General features: G+C 38.6%; 2 protein-coding genes across 6 annotated transcripts in view; both read right to left on the bottom strand.

Annotated features, from left to right (window-relative positions):
- Positions 1-15,004, bottom strand: part of LOC113118745 (SH2 domain-containing adapter protein F-like) — an 87,648-nt gene extending 72,644 nt beyond the window's left edge. For 2 of the 4 annotated variants that reach the window (XR_003294364.1, XM_026288159.1), the window contains exon 1: positions 14,416-15,000. Coding sequence is in view for 3 of the 4 variants with exons in the window: in XM_026288159.1 (XP_026143944.1) it covers positions 14,416-14,769 (354 nt within the window). In the remaining variant the exon portion in view is untranslated. Of the gene's footprint in view, positions 1-14,415 lie in introns of all 4 variants that reach the window. The other 2 variants (XM_026288161.1, XM_026288162.1) reach the window with 2 other exon arrangements.
- Positions 15,005-16,833: 1,829 nt separating this feature from the next.
- On the bottom strand, positions 16,834-22,732 carry LOC113118744 (G2/mitotic-specific cyclin-B1-like). 2 transcript variants are annotated; one of them, XM_026288157.1, is made up of 9 exons: positions 22,607-22,732; positions 22,411-22,530; positions 19,990-20,100; positions 19,708-19,890; positions 19,293-19,451; positions 18,941-19,177; positions 17,625-17,765; positions 17,338-17,439; positions 16,834-17,214 (listed from the first exon to the last, which is right to left on the bottom strand). In XM_026288157.1, the coding sequence occupies exons 1-9, from the start codon at positions 22,625-22,627 to the stop codon at positions 17,113-17,115; spliced, it is 1,176 nt and encodes a 391-aa protein (XP_026143942.1). In that variant the 5' UTR covers positions 22,628-22,732; the 3' UTR covers positions 16,834-17,112. The 2 variants fall into 2 exon arrangements, with proteins under 2 accessions (XP_026143942.1, XP_026143943.1); XM_026288158.1 differs by having other exon boundaries at positions 19,708-19,887.
- Positions 22,733-27,286: the final 4,554 nt, after the last annotated feature.

Raw genomic sequence — 27,286 nt, 5'->3', positions numbered from 1 at the left:
CAGACGATGAGACTCATTTCATTCTCGCTCTTTCATTAATTTATGTCTATCCCACTGTTCCTCTCTCTACAGGAACAGGACTCAAAGAATGCTTGTAGAAGGAGGCTGTGGTGAAAGGCACACGTGTAGATGAACTCTCTCTTCAGTCACACATACAGTAATTATAAACCCACAAACAAATACTCTCAAAGATTAGTCTATTAGTGCTATTACTCTATCAATGCTATTGGATCTTAGTGCTATGTTCGACATTATTGACCACAACATTCTCTTGAATAGACTGGAAAACTTTGTTGGCATTAATGGAAGTGCATTAGCATGGTTGAAATGTACTTATCTGACCACCATCAATTCATTACAGTGAATGAAGAGGTATCATATCGATCTCAAGTGCAGTATGGAGTACCTCAAGGCTCAGTACTAGGGCCGCTACTCTTCACGCTTTATATGTTACCCTTGGGAGATATCATCAGGAAACATGGTGTCAGCTTTCACTGTTATGCTGATGATACTCAGCTCTATATTTCTTTGTGGTCTGGTGAAACACACCAATTTGAAAAACTTATGGAATGCATAGTCAATATAAAAAACCTTGAGTGATTTCTTACTGCTAAATATTGAAGAAAAAAAACTGAGGTGGTAATTATAGTACCTAAAAACTCTGCTTGTAATAACCTAGAACACTGTCTAAGACTTCATGGTTGCTCTGTCAATTCTTCGTCATCAGTTAGGAACCTAGGTGTGCTATTTGATCGCAATCTTTCCTTAGAAAGCCACGTTTCTAGCATTTGTAAAACTGCATTTTCCATCTCAAAAATATATCTAAATTACGGCCTATGCTCTCAATGTCAAATGCAGAAATGTTAATCCATGCATTTATGACTTCAAGGTTAGATTATTGTAATGTTTTATTGGGTGGTTGTTCTGCACGCTTAGTAAACAAACTACAGCTAGTCCAAAATGCAGCAGCAAGAGTTCTTACTAGAACCAGGAAGTATGACCATATTAGCCCGGTCCTGTCCACACTGCACTGGCTCCCTATCAAACATCGTATAGATTTTAAAATATTGCTTATTACTTATAAAGCCCTGAATGGTTTAGCACCTTAGTATTTGAATGAGCTCCTTTTACATTATACTCCTCTACGTCCGCTACGTTCTCAAAACTCAGGCAATTTGATAATACCTGGAATATCAAAATCAACTGCGGGCGGCAGATCCTTTTCCTATTTGGCGCCTAAACTCTGGAATAACCTACCTAACATTGTTCGGGAGGCAGACACACTCTTGCCGTTTAACTCTAGATTAAAGACCCATCTCTTTAACCTGGCTTAAACATAACATACTAATATGCTTTTAATATCCAAATACAGATCCCCTGTAAAGACCTTGGGCCCTATTTTAACGATCTGAAACGCAAGTGTCAAAGCGCGAAGCGCAAGTAACTTTGTGGGCGGGTCTCGGCGCTGTTGCTATTTTCCCGGCGGGATAAATGGCTCTTGCGCCCGGCGCAAATCTAAAGTGGGTTGGTCTGAAGTAGCTTCATTATTCATAGGTGTGGTTTGGGCGTAACATGAAATAAACCAATCAGAGCGTCATCCAACATTCCCTTTAAAAGCAGGTGCGCAAGTTCCATTATGGATTGCTATAATTATGGCGTATTTACCAGGCGCACACCAGGAGCGGTTCACAGCCGAGGAGACTGATGTTCTTGTAAGAGCAGTGAAAGACAGAGAAGTTGTGTTGTATGGGGATGGGAGAAACCCACCCAAAATAGCGTCGGTTAAACAGGCGTGGGAGGAAATAGCCACAATTGTTTCATCTATTTTTTTTCCTGGTTCTTGACGGACAAACCAATTTGTCAGATGTCCTTATATACATATATGACCTCAAATAGGTCTGATCCTTAATAACTACAATTAGCCTGAATAATTTGTAAGCTAGATTTATGCCTATTTTTTCACATCTTCGTGGCACACCACAATGATTTCCGTCATCTCATGTGTTAATATTTTTTTAGTGGAACAATTTATGATTTGCAAAAATAACTGTTGCATCTGTGTAGATTACATGAGCAAAGTGTATGCGCGTTGTGCACGCTATACATTATGGTCAAGCATGCGCCCTTAAAATAGCATAATGAACAACGCGCAACGCGACACTGACTTTAGACTAGGTTTTTTCTGGTCAGTGGCGCAATTGTTTAATGGAACAGCAAAATAGCACCAGGGATTGTTTGCGCCGGAACACGCCTCCTTTTTTGCGCTGAACCGCCCAGGGAGCGCAAGTTCATTCACTAGTTTAGCGACGTGCTTCTGTGGAGGGAAAATCGTGCTTTGTGCAGGTGCAAAATAGGAATGACACATGCGTCGGTGTACAAAGTCAATTGCGCTGGGTGCAAGATAGGGCCCATTGTCTCAGAGGAGCACCAGGACAAGACCACAGGAAACAGATGATTCTTCTGCACAATCTGACTTTGCTGCAGCCTGGAATTGAACTACTGGTTTCGTCTGGTCAGAGGAGAACTGACCCCCAACTGAGCCTGGTTTCTCCCAAGGTTTTTTTCTCCATTCTGTCACCGATGGAGTTTCGGTTCCTTGCAGCTGTCGCCTCTGCTTAGTTGACTTGACTGCAGAGATACAATTTAAACTGAACTGAGCTGGATGATGAAATCACTGAATTCATTGATGAACTGACTTTTTGCATTATTGACACACTATTTTCCTATTTAATGCCGTTCAGTTTCTTTGACACAATCTGTATTGTTAAAGCGCTATATAAATAAAGGTGACTTGACTTCACTTGTTAGCCCAGCTTTTTAAGTCTTTTGACAAAAAAGATATGTATTATTTCAGAAATATTACACCGATAAACACAGAAATATTTTACGGTGCTACTCAAACCCAACAGATAAACTCAAGGTAATTAAATAATTTCTGAGATTTTGTTAATGTTCTAGTCACAACTCCAATTCAAGTTTATTGGATGATATTTAGAATAAGTTAGAACCTATCATATTACATGATCTGCTTTGCTTAATTTGACCAAATCCTATCTGAAGGACAAAACCGTTTTCAACAATATTGGGAATTTGTCTTCCTTTCACGCAGTTTTAAACTGTGGTAACCCAAAAGGCAAATTTTTACTGCAAGTGTGTCCTTTGGGTTCAGTTTTTCTTAGACACAACTTTTCTTTTTTTTAACAACTCTATGCTAATAACTAGTTGTCGAACCACTCAAACCAGGTGAACATATAATCATCTACTGTACACAACCCATAAAAGCTGGCCTATTATCATAGTGTAATCCACTTCATATTCATGTGAAATATGTATAAGACTGTCAGGGGACCGTGGGTGGTTTGTGGGTGTGCCGTCTGAGGCTGAGTCTGCTCTAAGACACACAATGAGAATCAACAGAAGAAGTATAAACTGTTCTTCTCTGCTCACACAACGTTGCACAAATACAGGCTTTGGCAAGCAGAAACATTTAATTGCAGCCCTTTTCTTCTCCTTTTTTTAAAGGGCATTTCACACTCATGATAGTAATTAGATGCACATGACCAACACTCTGAGATTCATTCATTACCTCGAGACTGTTTGTCAAATTGTGGAATTTGGTCTCCTGACACCACAAAGCTGTAATCAACGACTCAGTGCTTCAAAATACAACATTTCAAGGGAGGATGTGACAAAACAATAAGCTTCTGTACAAAGAAGTGTTGTGCTGGAATACCAGTCATCCAACGGAGCGTGAACTACCAGCAATACAAAGATCTATGCACGTGTGACGCCAATCATGCAATCACACATTGCATTCTACAGTGTTAATGCCAAGTCATGTTCAAGGAATTGTGATACCTTTCACAACATGGTTTATTATTAATAAAGTATGAATGAATAATTCAAGCTAGTAAAACATAGCAACACTACAGTTTCTGTGGTTTGAAATTAAATATGGCTATGATTTTGCCCCCAGCAAGAAGGAAAGAGTTCAGTGAGAGGGTGCCATCTGCAGTGCTGGTCCCTGGTGGAGGTTTGGACTTTGAATTTGGACACTTCTCTGTATTCCTCTGGGGCAGAATGTCCACCATATGAGATAGTTTGAAGCACAACAAGTGCAACAGAAGTTGGGTCACAATAAGCCATTCGCTTTATACACAAACTGATACAAATGCCATTCATCTCACATATTTTACATTCTTTGTAGAAAGTCAGTGTGTGTTTTGGAAATTAATCCCTGTAATTGTTCTCTATGGTCTGTGGTCAAAGAAAGACAAGAGCATTATCATAATTGGAAAACTACAAATAGACCACATCAAAGGAAACCTCTGTGTTACGGTCACAACTTTTTGATTCATGTGTACAGGATGATATTTCTAATAAGTCAGAACCTACCAGAACACAGGGTCTGAAAACCCTATATTTTCTGCCAGTATTGGGAATTTGTCTTCCTCTCAAGCAATTGTAAACTGTGGTGTCCCACAGGGTTCAGTTCAAGGTCCTGTTTTATTACCACCACTGCATGCGTGTCCTTTGGGCTCAGTTCTTCTCAAACACAACATTCTTCTTTTTTATCAGCTCTATGCTAATTACTCACAGTTGTCAAACCACTCAAACCAGGTGAACGTCATCTACTTTCCACACTTAGTGCCTGGAAGTTGTTATAGATTGGTTGGTAAGGAACTTACTTTCTGATGATAAGAGGGAATGTACTGTATCTAGAACAGGGCTGCCAAACCTGGTCCTGGAGGGCTGGTGTCCTGCAGAGTTTAACTCCAACTTGCTCTACAGACCTGCCGGGAAGTTTCTAGTATGACTAGTAAGAGCTTGATTATCTGGTACAGGTGTGTCTAATTGGGGTTGGATCTAAACTCAGGACACTGGCCCTCGAGGACAGAGTTTGGGCACCCCTGATTTATACCTTTTAACACAACCAATAAAAAGCCAAACTGATGAACTTCTATTTGGATTAATGATTCTCAACATGTTTTAACAGTAAAATATACTTGCTGTTTCTTCTCCTATTTCAATATAAACTCTCTCTATACGGGAATATCTTATCACTATCTGTCCTTCCTGCAGCTCTCCAGAATGCAGCTCTTCTGACAGACAGCATGAATGAGGATAATATTACACCAGTCTTGGCTTTCATCCACTAGCAATACAGCACACTATTTAGTTTAAGGTGCTACTGTGTGTTTTTAAACCTTTGCATGGACACAATGCATTTACCCAAATCAGGCCGGTCAAGCAAACAAAGCTCCACAGAATAAGTGTTTAAAATGAGTTTTTTTCCAGAAAAACAACTTACAAATGGTTTACTTGCTGTAGTTTCTTTACATAAAAGTGGAGAGTAACAAGTATTTTACTATCAAAACATCTACACTATTTGTAGAAAGGAAAAACATCTACATAATCTAAGATCCAAAATTAGTATTTTAAAACTAAGTTTGCTGGAAACCCTGCATTTTTCTAAGTTGAAGGTATGAGGGGGCTGTAGCAGAGCAGGAACAGAGAGGCCATCATCATCTCGGTGTAATTACAGGCTATTCCTCTGTGCGCTGTGGGATTGAGACAGGGGACGAGACCCAGCAAGAACATTAAAAATTCAGTTTACTTTCCTACAACAGATAAAGTTCCTGCAAAACATCACAGTTGATCACAAACGTTAATGGCACAACGATAGATGTTAGAAACAACAGAACTACAATTCATTCCAGAGTCAGAGTTTTTTGCTTTCTGGAACTGCCATGTTCACTCCCCTCATCATTTCCAGTGTTTACAGAGGGACGAAAGCGAACCCAAACCACACCAAACCCTGACTGGAGCTAAAACCAGAAACCAGCGTCAGAGAGTCAAACACGGCAGCACTTTATGGGATCAGTCCAAAGAATAAAGACTATACTAGCACTTCTGCAGTGTGTAGTGTGAACACTGAGGACAGTATGTCCATCTTCAGTGAGCATGCATTACCTGCGACATCTTTTGAAAGTGTACAGCAAAAAAGACTGGACTGAAAAATGTTAATTCAAAATGTCCCAAAATGCAATGCTCTCTACTTGACCATGTAGTTAGCTAATGTGTCAAATAAAACAGAAGTTAAGCATGATTTTAATATTTCTGAGAATATACTTAGATGCCACTCTATAGTGAGCTCTTGTGATAATAATATGCATTTTTTTAAACTATTTATTACCATACTTTAAATAAACTTTTATAAACTTAAATTAAATAAACTAAAATAAATTAATAATAAGGTGTGTGTGTGTGTGTGTGTGTGTGTGTGTGTGTGTGTGTGTGTGTGTGTGTGTGTGTGTGTGTTGGGGCTGTCAGTTTAACGTGTTAACTTATTTAGTTATAAAAAAAAACATGATTCAAATATTTTACGTTTTTTTTTTTTTTTTTTTTGGCTGTCAATATTCAAGACTTGCTTTAAAATCTAATTATGGCTAAAGGAATAAGTAATGTACACGGGAGTAAAAATAAATCGTGTCATGGAATTATAAAGGACTTAATGGGGCTGTAAAACGAGGTAAAATAATGTCTCATCTTAGAAAATTAGACACAGATATTATTTTTCTACAAGAGACACATTTAAAAAATGAGAATAGATTTCGGCTTCGGGGGAGATGTGTGGAACATGTATTTCATTCCAGCTTTAATTTTAAATCGAGAGATTCAGTCATACTCATTAAAAATAATATACCTTTTATTTCCAATAAGGTTATTTCAGATACTAGAGGGTGGTGTGTGATAGTAGTAGGAATATTATACAATATAACATTTGTTCTAGACAGTACATATGCCAGTACATTTTTTTTTATGAGCTAAAACTACTTTTTATGTAGTAGAAAAAACTGGCCAAAATCTTGCTCGTCAGATTAAAGAAGAATCTGTCACGGCTGAACACGGAGATTAGAATGGATTTGGGACAAATTACCCAAGACCTTCAAAAGATAAATGAATATTTAAAAAATGTTGACTTGATTATCGTGTCACAGCAGATGTCCTCGACTGATTTCTCAAATATTACCACATACTGTAATATCCTGCACTCATAGAGACTCTCCTGGCTGGCTTTATGCTGGAAACGCAGTCTTATCACAAAGCAAGGACAAACAATCGGCAGGATAAAGCAGATATATTTATAGCCGTCTTTCAATCTCACATGCGTGTTCACTGCTGTTACTGATGTGGTTTCAGTGGGGCTGTTTTCACTCAGAAACACGTCAAGGTCAGCCACACAGCTCAAAGCACCATTATCTGAGTCTGACACGGAGGCATCCCAAGCATTAATACGCTCTCAGAGAATGAGATTCGTCCTCATACCAGAGCGGAGTCAGTAAAGACATGCAGGTCACATAAGCAGAAAGAGAGAAAGAGAGAGAAAAGTATGCATTTTCAGTAAGCATATGTAAAAGGTCAAGAGTGAAGACAATTTAACACAAAACTAATGGATCTGCCTAAATGGCAGAACAGAACAGCTTGACTTCACAGACGAATTACAGCCAATTTAATTTCTTCGAAATGCAATACAGTTAACATAATGGAATTGATTAATTTATTTATTAGAAAACATACTTCTTTAGAAAACATTTTACTATAAATGAAGATATTTCCAGTTCACACATGCAAAATAGTCAGACACTTTACCACTAAATGCACTAATGAATAATGCATGTGAAATTAACATATGGAAGTTAATAACAGAATTTAATTGATTTAAAAATCTTTTTTTTGTCACATTTTTAAACATACATTAACTTATTCACGGTCCCCAGGTCACTCAATTTTTTACATGTATTTGAGAACACTATTAAGCAGTTAAGGGTTAATAAGGAAAAGGCTTGATATATTGAAGCAACATGTTGCTGCATTTCTCATATATGCTAAGTTTGGAGTGATGTTCAGCCGTTCTCCACTCGAGCATATAACAAGTGTGTGTGTGTGAATGAGGAGGGAATAATTAAACGCAGTGGCTCTTAGTAAAGCGGACACCCATCTGCGGGCTGCACACAAGCGCTGGGTGTGTCCTGAGAGTCAAACACACACGCAAACACTACACATGCCCTTGAGGAGCGCGGTGAGAAACACACAAGCCTGATTACTGCTCTAAGATCAGCATTAAGATGGTTCAGTCCAGTAGTGTCACTACAGCCAAGCAGACGCTTCCCTTGAAATAAACTCAAGATAAAGCCCCATGAAATCAATCAATCGAGATATGCTTCTATTTATTACTCTATTTATTATAAAAAATAATATTTTTACTTAAAAGTAAATTCTAAATATTTAAAGAAATTATAAAATATTTTACATATACAAAAATATATAACTTAGATTGTTATATGTAATTAAATATACAAATTAAAATAAACATCCAAGTTATGCTTCTGCTATTATATAGTTATATATATTGCTGTTTTATAAACTAAAACGCGTGCATTTCTTCTGTCTCGATGCGTCCACACTGTAATGTTGGTGTTTGTGGCTTGCAGCACCTCCAGAGATATTCCTGCTCGACGTGCTCCTGATAACACAATCCTGACAGAGCCTGACGCTGATGATTTACATCCGGATCCGCAGGGATTTGAGCGGCACATAACCTAATAGGACCCGAGGCTTAGCGGCACGATTGCATTAAAGGCCGTTTCTGCTGCTAACGCTCTGTAGAGCAGCGATCAAATCTAATGAGGACAACACTACTACAGCAAAACCCCATACAGACAGAGAAACCAAACCACATCCCTGGACCCAGAGCAAGCCTTTGTGCGCAAAGATGCTGACCATTCTAGATTTATAAAATAAAATAAAAAGACATAAATAAACAAGTATTTGCATGTGTTTGCTTAGATCTCTTCTGGGTCAGTGTAACTCTCTCCACACACATTTCACACAGCTTTGCAGCAGAAGTGATTTTTCTGTCAGTTGGAGAAGTTGTTACGCAGCCATTGATCGTGTGTCAGGAGTCATTCATCACAGACCGTTCATGAGCACAGAAGAACATGAGTACATCTGCTCTCAACAGCTGAAGAGACTCAACACTTGTGCTCTTCTCGTTTAGATGCACGCTCCATCTGTCCTCGGTCCTGCTGCTTCTGTCACGATGACCCGACCGGACACCAGTCGCTTTTAACACTGCGCAGATATTCCTGATTAAACACTAGAGGACACGCTTGACAAAATCCAATTCCCTCTGCACCTCTTTTCCTTTACCACAGATATGAGTTTGAATTTTGGAGGGAAAATAAGGCAGATGCAGCTGTGATGCTAGAATATAAGAAGACGTTTTTATAATGCATGCACACATTTCACAATGTTCTTATTTTAGCACCAGTTGCAGAATAATATCTGTGGATCTGTGTGCACTGATGAAATTCCAGTATTATAGTTCAACCAAAAACCAAAATTGTTTTTTTTTCTTCATTAAGAACACAGAGCCTATTTTTTTAGTACTGAAATACAAAAAAAAAAAAAAAAGATAAAAAAAATAGCTTGATCAAATTAGGGTTATTCTTGTTAACTAAAATTATAATATATATATATATATATATATATATATATATATATATATATATATATATATATATATATATATATATTTGTAAAAACAAAATTACTGAATTTTATATATATTTTTTTTTTATTAGATAAATTAAACATGCATATTTGCAATGCATGCAAATATTGGAAATAGCATGCTAAATATAATATTTGTGTATCTGTATGCACTGGTAATTCAAGAAATGTAAATTAAAAGGAAAAGTTGAGAGATTATAAACACTGAGCCTACCTTTAGGATCATTAAGACTGCATTTATTTAAGCTTTATTTGTTCATTTATTTAATAATATTGCCAGCTTTTCATTACTGCAATGCAATGAAATGCAAAAAAAGAAAAAAGATTTGTTAATTACAATTAGCATTAAAAAGATTTTTTATTTGGAGTGGAATGTATACAAAAAAAAAATAAAAAAATAATACAAATAATAATAATAATAATACAAATAATATATATATATATATATATATATATATATATATATATATATTCATTTATTTTCTCATGTCCATAATTTTAAAATAAATGTTTAATAAATGCTGTCAAACTACTTAAAATTACTAATATATTTAAATAAGTAAAAAATTAAAAGAAAAACTCAAAATTAATATTGTAAAAAAAGGAGTAATATTACATATACCAAAAAAAAAAAGGGATGAAAATATTTTAACACACTGGCCCTGCCTCCAGACCTGTACATATGAGTTTTTGTCTATAAATATGTATATATATATTTTTTTTTTTTTTGGGAGTGGAATATTTCCGAGCGTGAGATTTGCTCTATAAATCCTCCTTGTGTGACACAGGAAAGCAGGCGTGGAGCGAGTGACGGAGAGGTCTTGATTACAGACGGAAACATCACACTCCACAGCTCTCGATCACAGACACCGAGGATCATGGGAAGAACATGATTTACAGCGCACTGCTTCCGACTCAGAAGAAGCTTGGGCTGACCACTCCCTGTCTATTTCAAGCAGCAAGATCCGACTTGCCCAGTCAAAAGGGATTGTCATGGAGCCATAAACACTTCCTGTCAGGAAGAGAGCACTTCCTGAAACCTGGAGCAAAAGCACTCAGACTCCAGAGCTTGAGACACCGCTTGGACTCGGACTAAACCAGGCCTATTACTGTTGACTAAAATAAAACGTATCTGTCTATAATTATATCAGTGCTACTAAAATAAGTGAAAATTACAACAAAAGTACATTCAATCAGTAACATAACCACTTAAAAACACCATGAATTTTGCAGAATTACGGGTTTATGACGTCGCAGTTTTCTTAGAAATGTTCATTATGTCTTGTTACAGTGCAGCTAAGCAGCATGTGTGTGTTTAGTGTGATTTAAAATCAGAACAACCAACGTGGACCCAAATAAGACTGCGACATCGTCTCATTTCCACAGGTTACGTGCCGAGATCACAGAGCGCTTTATTTCTCCCACAAGAACCTGCAAACATCTCGCTTCACTGCAGTATTCCTGAAGGAGAGACATTCAGACGAGAGCCCAGAGGAAATCAACAGGCTGATTACACACTCATGCAGTCTCAGGCCATACTTCTTTATTTCTATTCTGCGCCATCCATGCACCTCAGATGCAGATTGTTAAATGCAACAGAGTCCTTACGATGTAAACATGATTAAAAATAATGATGAAAAGCATAGCTCAAGCTCTAAATCTGATGAATCCTGAAGACTCCTGCAGTGCTGAACAGACTGAAGCAATGACTGAACGCTGCTGTGGGTTTAAAATCAAGATAGAGCAAAAGATATTGGCATTCAGAGCATTAGGAAAGCATTTACATAATTATCACCCACTTGTCAAGTAATTAAGACATGAGTTGGCCTTTCGAAGCAGTAGCAGGATCCTAGTGTTTCAGCCTCAGCGGTCGATAAAGAGAGCAGAAGCTGTGAGAGAAATCCTGCTCCTTGCTGATTCATGAAATATAAGTCTACTACGCTGATGAAAGACAATGAAATCAGGATTTTACTGTACATTTCAGTCATAGTCACCACTAATAACCTACTCCTAAATATAAAGTAGAAACAACATTTTCTGTAAAGCTGCTTTTCAACGATTTAAACGTACTGGCAGCTCATTACACACAACATTATCCATTAATTTTACGCACATTTCTGTTAACTCTAAAACAATGCAATGAAGTCTAAATGCTGATAAAACACCTGTTAAAAGTAAATACATTTTTTAGCGTGTGAATCTCCTGATAATATATTGAGGTCTTACGAAGCGAAACGATTGGTCTGTGCAGGAAACTGAGCAATGTTTACAGTATTATTACCTGTAATCCAGAGCCTCAGGTGAAGAGTGATGTCTGGTTCATGAACGAATCATTCTAGATGAATCAGTTCACCGCTTCAGCAGCACAGATCTACAAGTTCCTCAATCAAACCTAAAGACTCAAAACTGAAGACCAGTTCAATTACTTTATATGCTCTAGACTGTAAAACATCATTACTGGTGCTTTAATAATATAATTGTGTATGTTATGTCCTTCTGTGATTAACTAGCGAGTCGTTTTGAAAGGAATCGTTTAAAAGAACCAGTTCATGGAGAAGAATCAGATTCCCCCATTGCTCTGGATTACAGTAACTATACTGTAAATAATGTTCAGTTTCTTGCACAGACTGATCCTGTAGTTTCATAAGACCTCATTATATCATCAGGAGCCACGCATATTAATTGTGTGTCACCTGATATGTTATTTGACTCTAGAAAAGTTACCGGAAGCCAATGTCTTGCATTTTATGAATCACCAAGGAGCATAGTTTCAGCTAAAAGTCTTCTTTACTGTTCTACTGATGACAAAAATAAAATGTTTTGGATGTCCTGAGGGGGAGTGAATCAATAGCAAATTTTCATTTTTGGGTGAAGTATCCCTTTGAATTTTATAGTCATACATTTAACTGCATATTATTCTGATTTCTGAAGATCATGTGACACTGAAGACTGGAGGAATGATGCTGAAAATACAGCGGAGCATCACAGAAATAAATTACACTTTAACACAGATTCACACAGAAAACACCTGTTTAAACTATAATAATATTTTACATTTTTACAGTATTTTTTATCAAATAAATGCAGCCTCTGTGATCAGAAGACATTTGACAGGCCGCACATGAAGGAGGATGACATCACAGCCACCTGTAGATGTGTGCACTGCATGACATCACGGTCTGAAGCACGCTTTCTGCACTTGTGTCACATCACTAACCTGAGAGCGTACGGTGTGGCAGGAATGAAGCACGGAGAGGATAAACTCAACACGCATCCAAGCCGTTCACATTTAGACTCCACCTACCCTGATCACACCACACAATCACTTTATCACGCTAAAAACGGTCTTTAAGACTGCAAGTGACTAACTTCCGCTGGAGGTCAAAGGTCCCCATTACTGTTGACCTCTATGAGGTCGTCTTCATCCTGCGTGGTTTGATGAGGGACGAATCTAAAACATTCACTTTCCATCCCAGAGAATATGGAGACCAATATAATGAGGAGTATAATGACTCTATAACTCCCAACATATCAAGAATAACCAAAAGTTCTGCAGATGTGGCTCCTCAGGCACTCAGAGATGTTTTTGTATGTTACAGCAGTCAGACCCAAACTCAGAGCCATGGATTGTGTTTCTGGATGTCAGTAACAGCTCAATACCGTCGAGGAGCACACAAACAACTCGTTTCACCGGTTCTGATGAGACCTTCTCTGCTAAACCTTTACCCTCACAGAGCATGCCAGAATCTCTAAACCCTGTTACTGTCAAATATTCCCACACGGTGATGACTCTACCGGTTTATAGTTAAATATAAATATGAAAAAAACATCACTTGTATTATCTGTGTCCCTGCAGCAGAAGCATTCATCAGAAACACAGGGATATTACATTGTATGAGTCACAATTATACATTTCTCTTATATGACAAAAATCATTAGGATATTAAGTAAAGATCATGTTCCATGAAGATATTTTGTACATTTCCTTCCATAAATAAATTTTAAGAAAAAATATCAAATTTGATGACTTGGATTTGAGCATTCTTGACATTTGTGTTGATTCATTAGGTCAATGCAAAATATCGTCCTTGTATTTGTTGAGAACATGATTTGGACAACTATAAAGGTGATTTTATCAATCGTGTGAAATTTGTTACATTTTTATTTATATATATATATATATATATTTTTTTTTTTTTTTTTTTTTTTTGCACCCTCAGAGTCCAGATTTTCAAATAAATGTCGTATCCTAACAAACCATACTGTACAATTAATTTATATATATAAATATATATATATATATATATATATATATATATATATATATATACACACACACACACACACACACACACACACATGTGTATGTGTTTTACTAAAACACTACATAAAATGAATAAATATAAATCTGATTAAAAATACATTGATAATAAAATATTGAAAACAAGTTAGTAAAAATCTAAATATGTTTTAAGATCAATAGTAAAATGGCATATAAGCAGATGGAGCGATGCTTCTGTTTGCCATCGTTTGTTTGCCTGCGTTTAATGCAAATATTAAAACTATTATGGCTAGATGATATCATGTTTTTAAAATGTATATTTGTCTAAAAGCTTCCAAACTGTATTTGGCTTAACTGTGTTAAATATCTCATCAAAAGAGTAAACTGAAAAAAGAAGAACAATGTTCCTAACGGGTTGAGGCCACTGATCTAGAACCGAGAGCACGCGCCTGGATCAGCGGTGGAACCCAGCACGCGCCTCTGATGATGAGAGCCTCGGGAGCAGAACATGTTCAGAAGTTCATTAGTTAATGCACCGGGTTAACGACAGCTCGTACCTTCTCCTGCGTGCCGTCCTCGGGCTCAGCGGGCGGGGAGCACGGGGCTCTGACCGCGGTCTCCACCTTGATCAGCCGGTGCTTCGGAGACACGAACTTCACCTCCGCCGCGGAGCTCGGGCCGGTGCAGAAGGGCACGGTTCCGCCCGGTGTGTACGGATCCTCGAAGTCCAGCTCCTTCTGGAGTTTGTATGCGGTGAGGATGTCGGGCTGCGCGGACAGTAACCCGGTGCCCGGCGGCGGCTGGAGGCTGGAGACGGCGGTGTGGAAGTGTCGGTAGTCCGGTTTCGGAGGCGCCGGTGGCGGGGCTTTGGTGGTTTTGAAACCCAGGTGCTCCTTGAACCATCTGGCCATGCTGCCAGCACATCTCTCACGAGCCGACACGAGACTAACCCGAGCTCTGCGGTGCTCCCGTTCACCGACAACACCACTTTCTGTTCGGAGAAACTCTGCGCTCGTGCACGCGTGTGTGTGTGTGTGTGTGTGTGTGACAGCTGAGAGCTGCTGGGTAGTTTTGGGAATATCTACCTGATAGACTCACTGCCACCTATCGGCTCTCTCTGACACTGGAGACACGAGAAAGCGTGGACTTCTTTCAGAATCATGTTCAATTGTTCCCGAAAATAAGTAGATCCCTCTCATCTGAAGTCTTCTTCACTCATCACATAGAAGAGATAACATCTACTGGCCTTCCTGTAAAATACTGCTGTATTATTTATTGTATATACTTTAATCAGCTATACTACAATAACCACTTCAAATAAAGTAATAACTGCAATCATATTATTGATGCTATAATCTGTAAATTTAAAATACATTACTGCAATTCTGCTTTGGTACAGCTTTGCCATATTGATTTTTTTTTCTTTCAATTTACAGTAAAACTATGTTAGATAAAGTTAAATTGTGAATAAACAAATCACTCCTAAAAGGAGGTGTTTAGAAATGATGTTAACAGAGCAATTTCTGCTCTTCTACAGGTGTCTACTCTGTGAGGATGACATGGGGAAAAATGAGTTTTGGACTAATAATGAAATATCATGTGACTTTTAAACAGTGCATCACTGACTACCTTAAGACCTGCCCTTTAAATTCCCATAGTGCAAAATTCTATATTTCCCTCAGAACAACAATGAAATGAGTATAAATTAATGGTTTCCATGTGAGGGTTAATGCTTGTGTATCTGGAAACTCTGCAGTTTGTATAGTGACAAACAGATGCTGGGGAAAGTGCTGTGGCTGAGAAGAAGAAACTTGACTGCATCAACCGCTGTTCAACTATTCATTCTGTATGTTACATTATAGGTTCTTGAATCATTCCCGTTTTTTTATTATTTATTATTATTGCTTTTTGATCTCTCTTTATGCTATATTATCAGCAAATATCAGATCTATCAAATAGCCTTTCAATTAGAACAGGTTTTGATTGATCGTGGGTCTCATTGATCTGAGCTCATGCAGTTCAGCTTCTGAGTGGGATTGTTTCTTTTTTTTTTTGATAATTCTAGCAATATTCACTCAAAAACTGCTGCACATGTTCAGATCAATAAGGCCAACGATCAATCAAAACCTGTGCTAATTGAAAGAAAACACAGATAAAGAGACTAAATCCAAGATTAAAAGATAATATAGAATAACAGGGGACTTACATGCAATTACTCATAGACCAGATTTTTTCTGTCTGGAAATGTCTCAAGTGTAATAATGTGGGGTAAAATAAAAGAAAAGGTTTAATACACTTATGCGAGCAAAACCAGTATGTTTACTCCAATGCCATAACATCAACTAGACTTTTCTGGAAGAAGAAACTCCTCTGGGTCAAAATGATCAGAACACATCAGGAGTTAAAAACAGCTGAAATCTGAGTTACAGACGTGTGCAGTGAAAGATATTCAGATATTCTAATGTGGCACAACAAGATAAAAGCCTTGAATCTTTAAGAGTGTTTGATGAATAAAACACTCTTCAGGTCAGTAGACTCTTAAAACACCTGTGTGAGATTCTCATTGTGTGCATCAGTCGGTCAGAGGTGCAAACACACACCTGGACAGCACCCGAAACACCCTTTTGAGTGACAAAACCCCAATGCTTTTACAAAACAAACCAATACAAATGTGTGTGCATCCGTCGGTCAATAACTCATTCATTAAATCCTTGCTGCAGAAACAGGAAAAGCAATGTCATTTACGTAGAGAAATGCAAACATTTTCCAATCAAACCCGGCATGCAGTAAACACTCTGTGTGGGTGTCTTTAACTGAAGAACTAAGACACACACACACACACACACACACACACACACACATTACAGCAGCCAGGGACACACGGTTACAGTTCTCTTGAACACTGATGTCCTTCAGCATGCAGCAAAGCAGTTCAATGATCCTGAGATCACAGTAAATAGTCCACAAATGAAAGACTCTGGACTACAGTCATTTATTCACAATAGATTTCGACTAAAGGTAGAAAATACAATTGCATGGATTTTGTAATCAAATGAATACACATTTATTGACCATATCAGTATCAAATGCAGACTTATATTTAGGTAAATGCGTCCGTTCATTCACACAGCATAGTATAGACCCTTTACTTTGATATAATACATTTTATGCAACAAAAGCATGGGTTAAAAGACATAATTAAAACCAGATACAAATAAGTGTAAGTGCCTAAAAACTCTTCACGTGCATCAAAACTAAAACCAATCTTTGCACCAAAGATCACCGGAGAATCCGTCGACATCGACCTTGCAGATGCTTGAAGAAACCTTCACATACCTGCTCTTAATCTCCTGCAACTGAAGAATAAAACACGCATGCGTTTAGATATCATTGCATCAAAGAGCCACGAGAAGACAAACGCATACCAGGTTTCAGCAGAAGAACTTAAGCGTTGATTATTTGCATGAGATTGGTCTCACCTTGCATTGGTCAGTAACCTTCTCCAGCGTGCGTACGATGGCCTGCATCACCGGAGCTAAGGTCTCCTCGCTGTAGCCGGTGTAATGCTGCAGACTCACGCTCTGCCAAACACACATCATCAAGATGAAACGCTCACATGGTGGATTACCTTCAATATTTCACACGCTTCCCTAAACGCCGGGTTGATTCTCAAACAGACGTGCGCTTCGTAGAGCGTTTCACACATGCAGATCAACTGATCTCAGCTGAAGCGACACATTAACAGCTGAAGGAGCGAAGGCCTCACCCACGGACCGGAGCCAAGGATCCTCCGAGACGCCGCAGACGCAGCCGCAGCAGCGAGGGACGGAGGAACGTGGACCAGATCATAGTCCAGAGCGGCCACTTCCATCAGGAACACCGCCAGCTCACGCTCGCTCCGACCAGCCTGCATCCGGAGGAGATGATCAGTCAGTGTGAGGCAGCACACCAGAGGTTTACAGAAGAGAGAAGAACAGTTATACTACTTTCCTGGAAATCTGAAATTCTAGAAAAAAAAAAGACTTTTTATTCTTTTAAAGTGAGTGAGCAAAAGATGTGCAGGTTTCCATTCTCACGCTGCCACGGAGAAGGACGGGAAATGGTTTACTTGTGCAACTCAAGCATGATCATTCCAAGATTAATCGAGCTTTAACACATCCAGGAAAAAATAAAAACCAATCAATCAATAAAACATTCACAAAAGAGTCCGTAAGATTTAAAAAATAAATAAAAAACTTTTCAGCAAGGATGCATTCAACTGAAATGTAAAGACATTTATAATGTTACAGAAGATTTCTCTGTCAAATAAGTGCTGTTCTTTTGAACTTTCTAATCCTGAAAAACAACACGCATCCCTGCTTACATAAAACTATCATGCAGTTAATTGAAACAAAGTGTCTGAAAGAATAAGTTCATGGAAAAGAATCAGATTTCCCTGTTTGCCAGAGGATTACCGGTAATGATGCTGTAAATAATGTTCAGTTCACTGCACAGACCGATTGTTTTGCTTCCTAAGACCTGTGTGTGTGTGTGTGTGTGTGTGTGTGTGTGTGTGTGTGTGTGAGAGAGAGAGAGAGAGAGAGAGAGAGAGAGAGAGAGAGATCAGGAGCCAAAGGGAATAATTTGGTGTTGCCTGATATGCTTTTTTTTTTTTTTTTACTCTTAAAGTACCATCAAGGGCCACAGTTTAAGCTAAAGAATCTTCTTTATGGTTGTACGGAGGACAAAAAGTCATCCACATGTTTGACGGCCTGAGGGGGAGGAAATTAGCAGCATCATTTACATTTTTGGGTGAAATATTGCTTTTAGGGTCATTCATTTTAAGGGTCTGCAGTAAATCATCATATTATTCTGATTTCTGAAGATCATGTGACACTGAAGACTGGAGGAATGATGCTGAAAATACAGCGGAGCATCACAGAAATACATTACACTTTAACACAGATTCACACAGAAAACAGCTGATTTAAACAAATAATTTCACACAATAATGAGTATAAACTATCAGCGGGCGCTAGACTAACTCAGAGACCGTGAACCCTCTTACTAACCCCAAATGTTTGAGATTATTATGTAATTCACCTGTCCAACCTTCCAGGCCCTCTGTAGGAAGAGAGAAGGGATGGGGCGGCCAAGGCTGTAGTTTAAGCGCTTTAAGATGATGCGCTCCATCCTCCGTATGTCTCCACCGCTGTATGCTCCATCCGTCACGAACGCAAAGTCTCCCACCGTGGGCGGATAGATCTCCTCGTACTTCGAGGCCAACAGCATTGCAGTCACACACACCAGCTGCAAATACTTCTTGGGCACCGGGTTACTCTTTAAAAACATTCAGAATTCAGACATGACTGAATGCAAGCAACTCTACAAATATCTGACCTCATTAGTGGACGGACACATTGAGCAGCGGTCAAGAAGATGGAGCATGGCTGACCTGAAGGAAGCTGTCCATGATGCTGACGGTCATGAAGAGGGTCTCCTGCCGCAGCTTGAACTCTCTCTGCACCTGCATGAGCCAGTCGATGCTGACCGCTCGCATGTCGCCGCTCACCTCCTGACCTTCCAGATAACGCTGTCTGATGGCCGTCTCAACCTAGAGAAGCATGCATTCAAGCAAGAGTAGTAATCAAACATCAACCTTTACACACACTGATGCATACACCACGGGATGACCACGCTCAATCAGTCAAGATGACCAACGCCTGCATTAAACTGGAGCCATTACATTCTCTGAAAGCTGAAGATGATGTCACTATTCCTTTAAAGCATTTCACCCCAAAATACATTTGCTGAAAACTTAATTTGTTAGTTAGTTTGTTTCTTCTTTAGACTCTTAGTGGTCTCTTCACCTCGAGCTGTTGTAAATAAGCGTAGATGTCGCACACATATTCACTGCACATCTGAGCATCACCAGCATCTGCAGAATCCACATCTGGGATGTTGAGCAACAGGCAGGAGAAAGCCTGAGGAGCATCGGGTCGTTTCTGAAGACGCTCGGAGTCCAGACAGACATCAGTGTGTGCAACAGGCTGCTGAGAACAGCAAGTGAAAAACAGACACACACGAGGACCTAGCAATAATGAACTTAAGAGCAAATAATATCATACAATGCTCATATGGAGATTTCTCACCTTGACCAGGTCACACACCTCAGAGATGCTCCGGTTCTCCGTTGAAGAAGGTTTCACTGCTGCATGCTTCGTTTTGGCATTGTCCTTCTTTACACGTGCAGCTTTTTGTCTCTAATGAAGAAAATGTTATTCACAGCCAGTGTTGGGGAGTAACTAGCTACATGCATCAGAATTACATCATTTAGTTAAATCTAACTCCAATCTGCTACAGTAACTGGAAAAGAAAAAATCTGTAATTAAGTTTGAAGAAACTGCTCTAAAATCTAGCACCAACCAGCCAACCCAAGACTCGAACCCACAACCTTTGGATTACGAGTAAGAGCCTCAAACCATTAGGCCATGATTTGCCCACTTTAGAAAACTAATCAAAAAGTAATCAAATGTAATCGGTAACATTACTTCAATAAGTTACTTCAATAAAGTAATGAAAATGGTTACACTCAGTGTTGTGGAAACTCTCTTTTAAATGTAAAGCATTACCCAAATGTGTTAATTATATCATTTAGTATCTTGATTCCTCAGTAAATTTATTTTGCATCTTTATAGATCATGTTATTTGATGGGCAAAGTAGCCTAATGTAAGTAAATCTGGCCGACGAGATCCACTTTCCTGCAGAGTTTAGCCCTAACACTACTCAAACACCTGAGCATGGTAATTTATGTCTATAGGAGCATTAGTAAATCACAGAGTTTGATCAGGGTTGGAGCTAAACTCTGCAGTGCATTGGTCCTCCTGGACAAGATTTGAGGAACACTGGTGTAATCCATTAACTAAGCATAAAAGCAGTTTTTTACTTAAAGGTGCTGTAGGGAACTTTTGTAAAAAAATATATTTTACATATTTGTTAAACCTGTCATTATGTCCTGACAGTAGAATATGAGACAGATAATCTGTGAATAAATCAAGCTCCTCTGGCTCCTCCCAGTGTCCTATTGCCATTTGCAGAAACTCCATCGCTCCCGGTAAAAAACAACCAATCAGAGCTGCGGTCCGTAACTTTGTTTGTGTTCAAAATGTAGAAAAATGTATATAATAAGTGAGTACACCATGAATCCATTTTCCAAACCGTGTTTTTAGCTTGTCCTGAATCACTAGGGTGCACCTATAATAAGTGTTTATATTCGGACTATTTTAGATTGCTTCGGGGATACCGCGGCGGAGTAACCCAGTACCTTTGTGATTCTTCATAGACATAAACAGAGAGAAGTAGTTCCGGCTACGATGTTCTTCCGCAAGACGCAAGCAGTTCTGTTTATTAACCGCTAGAGCGTCAAAAGTTACCGACCGCAGCTTTAAGTACCAGATTTTGGTGTGACTTTATATTTAATGTGACTTTAATAAAAACATTGTAAGTTACGAACACCTTCATTGTATAGAAAGAGAGCAAAGAGTATTTACATTATGAACATTATCAGTGACTTCAGTCTATCTAGAGTTCAGTCCCTCTCAAAAACCCCCGTTATAATCACTGAAGCTGTGCACACTGGGAAATTAACATCTTATACATCGTTCGCACATCTGCAGATTCATCATCATTTCTGACGAGAGAACTCTCCAGAGAGCAGAACTGTGCACTGAACAAAACGCCAGCGTTTCAGCGATGGCTCATCTGAACGCCTCTGATTGGTCATCGCATTCATCAACTCAACAGAACTGTGTGTGATCGGATATAAAGTAAAAACTCCCTCTGGCTCAGCACCAGACAGTGAATGTGGATTTGAATTTAGCAGCTGATGATGATGATGATGATGATGTGCAGTACTTAACGCTGTAATCACACCGGTGTTATAATAAATAACTATTATTTGGCTATTTTCTGTCTTTTGGAAGTTGCATTCCAAATCCCCTTGGCTCAGAAGTCTGAGGGGGCACGTGCCTCCTCGGTTTGAATGGGCATGATGAATGCAAAACAAGGCATCTATTATTTTTCTATTTTGTTTTCTTTTTATTATATAATAAATAAAGAAATAAACCTTGCTATGTTTACTACATTCAGCTAACTGAGACTAATAGCAATTTCATATCATTGCTCTTTTGATGATTTTGAGTCCATTGTCTTCATTTGTAAGTTGTTTTGGATAAAAGCGTCTGCTAAATGACTAAATGCATGACACACACAATGCTCTGCACTTACTCCTGATTTCTCTCAACACGACAACCAGAGATCTGTCAGTCAATACACAGAGAAACAAAGTGGCGTTACATATTTGAAAAAGTAATTTTCCATCTAAATCGAAAAGTAATGCGTTACTTTAATAGTTACTTAAAAGTAATCTGGTTACGTAACTCGCGTTACTTGTAATGCGTTCCCCCAGATCGATGCTTGCACTACACATTACATTATAACCTATTGCATTCCCAGTTCCCAGCACTGTTCACACACCGCAGCAGAAAGAGAGAGTGTGGCAGTCATCAGGTACCTTCGGCTCGTCTGCAGCTCGGTGAACACCGATCACATTGGACGCGTTTCCTAACGGAGCTCTGGAGCGCAGTGAATACGGCGCCGCTCTCCGCCGAGCCTGCGCCAGTCTGGAGCTCGCCTGCGCCAACAAGAGCAGCAAACATGAGCCAGGGACCCCTGCAGTCACTGTCAACCACTGAACACACACTGCTTACTCGTGTCACTGGAGGGGACATGCTCTCTCCCGACGAGAAAACACAACACAAACCAAATAAAATCTGATCTAAAGTTTACAAACGAAAGTCCGCGTTCGCGCGACGCTGATTGACGTGATTGACAGCAGCTGATTTATTGCGCGTCATCATTTCCCACGACATAATGACGTCAACCAAATTATTTCTTGTATAAAACGCTTAGTTTATCAAAAAGTGGCTTTGAGTTTTTGATGTGCATTGATAAGAGTATCAGAACTGAGAATATTAGAAAAATTGCTCTTTCTGAATGAGACTATGTTTGCTCACTGCATCAAACAGTGTCTTACATTCACACAAGATCATCTCTTTGAGACATCTCTTTGAGACTGATGAATCAACCTGTCCTTTACCACAGCTCATCAGATCAAAATATCTCTGGGATTTCATGTTTTACTCAGCAAAGTTTAAGTAAGGCATGTCACCAGCACGCTTTTAAAGGAAACACAGCAGACCCTATCACATTTTCATCAAATTTTCATTTTTGGCTGAATTATTCCTTTAATTCCAGTGATGACTATTGTCTTCATCAATTATTGCCCAGAAATATTTACTAGTCCTTATGAATGTTTCAGCAAGCAGTTCCCAGTCATTTTGCTGCAATCAGCTGGGAAATAATTCACATATTTACCACTAGAACTGATATTCCCAAATGTCAGGAGGAAAAAATACACAACTGAATGACAAACTCGGAGCACCTTCCGAGCTGGATCAGATTTCCAAAAGGCTACTGAGGATTTGGAGCATCTCTAATCTCATTCGTTTGTGGCCTCCAGTCACCTTTCACCTTTCCTTCACCATTTCCATCTTCACTCAACTCTTTTTTTTTTTTTTTGTCACTTTAAAGGCTTTCTCTTTAAAGTGAGGGACAGAGGGACAGGTGTCTGCTGCGTCTGAAGCGCTGAAGAGGCTTGTATCTTGTTAAATCAAAGGTATTTTCAACAATATCATATTATTGCTCTTATTTATGACTGGGGGATTTGTGGGGCATAGACTCCTCTAGCTGCTTTTATGATTTTAATTGCTCATTTTATAGCTGAAATATGCTTATTTTACGAGTTGTTAAAATACAGTTAATTTTTTTTCCAATTGCTAACACACAATTTTTAAAACTAGTCTGGTTTTATCTAAATACTTAACAAAATTCACAAAACCACACACACAAACTGCAAAATACCTCATATATCCTGCAAAATGAAGCACTGCAACCGAAACTACACATAGCATTATCAAAATCAAACTTTTGCATGAAATGGCACACACTACATTAATATTACCAGATTTTCGCCTGACCAACTACACACCATTGGGCATAATGAAAAGCACCCCTATCTTTAGCATGCTAGAATACTAAAATATGTATCAGATTGTTCACACACATGCTGTTGCAACATTTTTTTTTTTCACTACAGTAAACAAGTCACTGTAACATATGCACAGCAGATATATTTACTTGGGACTGAACAAAAATATTCTCACAAAAAAACAGTAAACTGAAAAAGAAAATTTCAGAAAAAATATATTACAGTAACATTATTTCTGTGACAGTGACATTGTGAGCGTCCATGTTGATCCTGGAACAACATCCCAATCAACCAATCAGAATAAAGGAATGACTTTCCAGGAAATGTCAGTTTTAGGTTTACTTGTTAATCAGTTGTCATTTTCCTCTGATTTTAGGAATAAATTATGGGTATGGTTAGGTTTAGGGGTAGAGATTGGGTTAAATCTATATTTTTTGAAAGTAATGTTGATCCAGGAACATGTCTTACCTGGCAAAATCATGGAGACCGCACACACACACACACACTCATGTTTGTTTTTGTGTAAAGTGTGTTCATCCCATAGGTGTAATGGTTGTTATTCTGTAGAAACTGTATATTCTATGTCCCTTCACCAACCCTACACCTAACCCTAACCCTCACAGGAAACTTTGTGCATTTTTACTTTCTCAAAAAAACTCATTCTGTATGATTTATAAGTGTTTTGAGAAATGGTGACATGGGTTATGTGCTCATAAGAACCCTCTCCTTGTAATACCTGTGTCATACCCATGTCATTATACAGAGTTGTGTCCTGATATGACACACACACACACACACACACACTCATGTCTTGAGCGGTTGACAGCTGAATGAGCTTCTTCTATCTTGCTCTTTTTTTTTCTGGATGACTCGATATGGCTGGCTGATTTATTCTCCTGTATCATTTAGTTCAATTAAATATATTGTGCTGGAGCGAGTCCCGCGGGCTCATTCTGTCACCCAGCGCTAATTATTCTTAATCACAGCCTCCTGACCATGACACTGCCTGCTCACTGGATGCTGAACAGCATGAACACTTGTCCAAAAGACAGACAGATATGCCTGTGTGTCTCTCATCAGACCTTATGATTTACAGCACAGCGATACTTGATGCTCTTCACAGACATCAGCCACTGAACACACATTAGCTTCTTTCTGTGAAACTATAGGGAGCTAAGACTGTAACAGAAATGAACCTCATAAGTGATTCATTTGAAACACGTGACCAACACAGAAGACTCGACTCATAGTGGGTTTCAATGCCATCAGTAACAATCTAACCAGAATAAAATTACTCTTCTGGCTATGTGAATTATTTTTTATAAAAATAAAAATCTGTGGCTCTTTCTTTCTGCAGTTTACACTGATACACCAGTAGGCAGCGACAAGCAACTAGTTTTATTTTGTTTTCCTGGGTCTGTTATTTAGCTTATAGATGTTAGCCTCGCCAGACAACACAGTCTCACTCTCTACTCGTCAAATGTCTGACGCATGGTCAAGTGATCTGGCGTCACTTTTTTGACGCACTGGGTATACCTTTGGCGTTATTTTTCAACGTGCAGGTTAGTCCGATAGACTTCTATAGAACTCAGCAGCGTTTAAATTTGACGTCTTGGTTCAGCACACCGCAACTACACTGAATAAATAAAAATAAATAATAGGCTACAAAAAATATATATATGACAGAGATCGTTTTTATCTGGCCCTCCAACTTGTTTTTGAGGTTTAAATATTCTCGCAATTCGATATTAAAGTGATCTCTGTGCCAAAGCTTAGCGCGTTCATCAGTGGTGAGTTTAACAACACTCAACTGCAGGTAAAACAGCACTCAGCGGTGAGTTTGACCAAAGCAACACTCAACTGCAGGGAAAACGGCATAAAAAGGTGAGTTTAACAACGCTCCAAGGCGCGTGCAAGTAAGCAGTTTAACCGTTTTCTTACACACCATTCTCGCTTATCGCTTATTCATAGTTCATCATCTCTATGAAATCACGTTCAAGAAGTCTCATTCAGCACACATCGCGATACTTGCCATCAGTTTCCATGTGCCACAGGGTCGGGTGAGTAGATATAATTACGCTCTTTTAATGCCTGTTATAAAATGTATTCTGTCTTTATTAATCAGATTAGCGCCATATTGTTTACTCGCTGTATTATATCAGTCATCCTCGGCTGTCTTTGAGTTTCATTGCGTTTAACTAAATGAACACACCTGCTAACTAGTGTGATTAAACCCTGTCGGTCACGTGACGTGCCATAGACTTTCAATATATTCATTTCATGTCAAAGATGTAAATTTGTAGTAAAATCATGGTAACCACGACACGTACAATAGCAACAAATTAAATTTGAAGTTAAAATCCAGGAACGGGACATTTACCATGTTTTTTCCTCAGTAACTGTAGTTCTACTATGGTATATTAATAATCAATACAACAATAAAATAATCATCAAACTAACTATGGTTGTACAACTGTAATTGTCGTTTTTGATGTGCTTTTATATGACAGATATCACACATTTACTGTACCATGCTTTTGATACATTTTTATGTAAATCCAAAAAAAGTAAATAAATGAAAGGACACATTTTTCCCTTCCTGCAGTTCATTCATATCAGTTTATATTTTAAATATTTTGCTCACAAAACATTATTAAAATTCTGTTTATAATTCTATTTTATTTTACCCCCCTCCTCCTTTCTTATTTTTATTATTTATGTATTTTTTTTTTTTGTTGAAAAGATGTAAAGGAAGCAGTCATCCCTGTGGTGTTTGTGGAGAGGTTTTCCTTCAGAAATGGAGAAGACAGAAAGCTGCGGAGGCAGACATTTGCAGCAGTAAGTCTGTGTTGGTTTTACCTTTTTATCAAACTGCTGTTATAAATTGCACAGCATTTGTTGTTTCTTAAACTTTTGCACTGTCCAAATACCCACACTTGCCATCTTTGCACTTGACCAATCGATTATTTATTTGACGTCTTTCCTATGTTTAGGCCAAGTGTTCGAGTGAGCATGATGACCACAAGTGTGTGTCGAACTTTTCATGACCTGATGACAGTGGTTCCCAATCCTGATCCTGGAGAACCCCAGCACTGCACGGTTTTGGCGTCTCTCTTAATCTTGGTCTTGGAGTCTTCACTGATGAGCTGATGAGTTGAATCAGGTGTGTTTGATCAGGGAGACATCTCAAATGTGCAGTGTTGGGCTTCTCCAGGACCAGGATTGGGAGCCACTGTCTTATGGGACACACTTAAGTGTTTACAGAGATTTTTTTTTTTTTTTTTGATTATTATTCAACTTTGCATTTTAAAATAAATTCTAATTCTCTTTTCATTAGTCC

Source organism: Carassius auratus, chromosome 18, assembly GCF_003368295.1.
Source record: "Carassius auratus strain Wakin chromosome 18, ASM336829v1, whole genome shotgun sequence".
Taxonomy (NCBI): Eukaryota; Metazoa; Chordata; class Actinopteri; order Cypriniformes; family Cyprinidae; genus Carassius; species Carassius auratus.
Note: the sequence above shows the minus strand (reverse complement) of the source record. Positions and strands in the feature narration are given on the sequence as shown.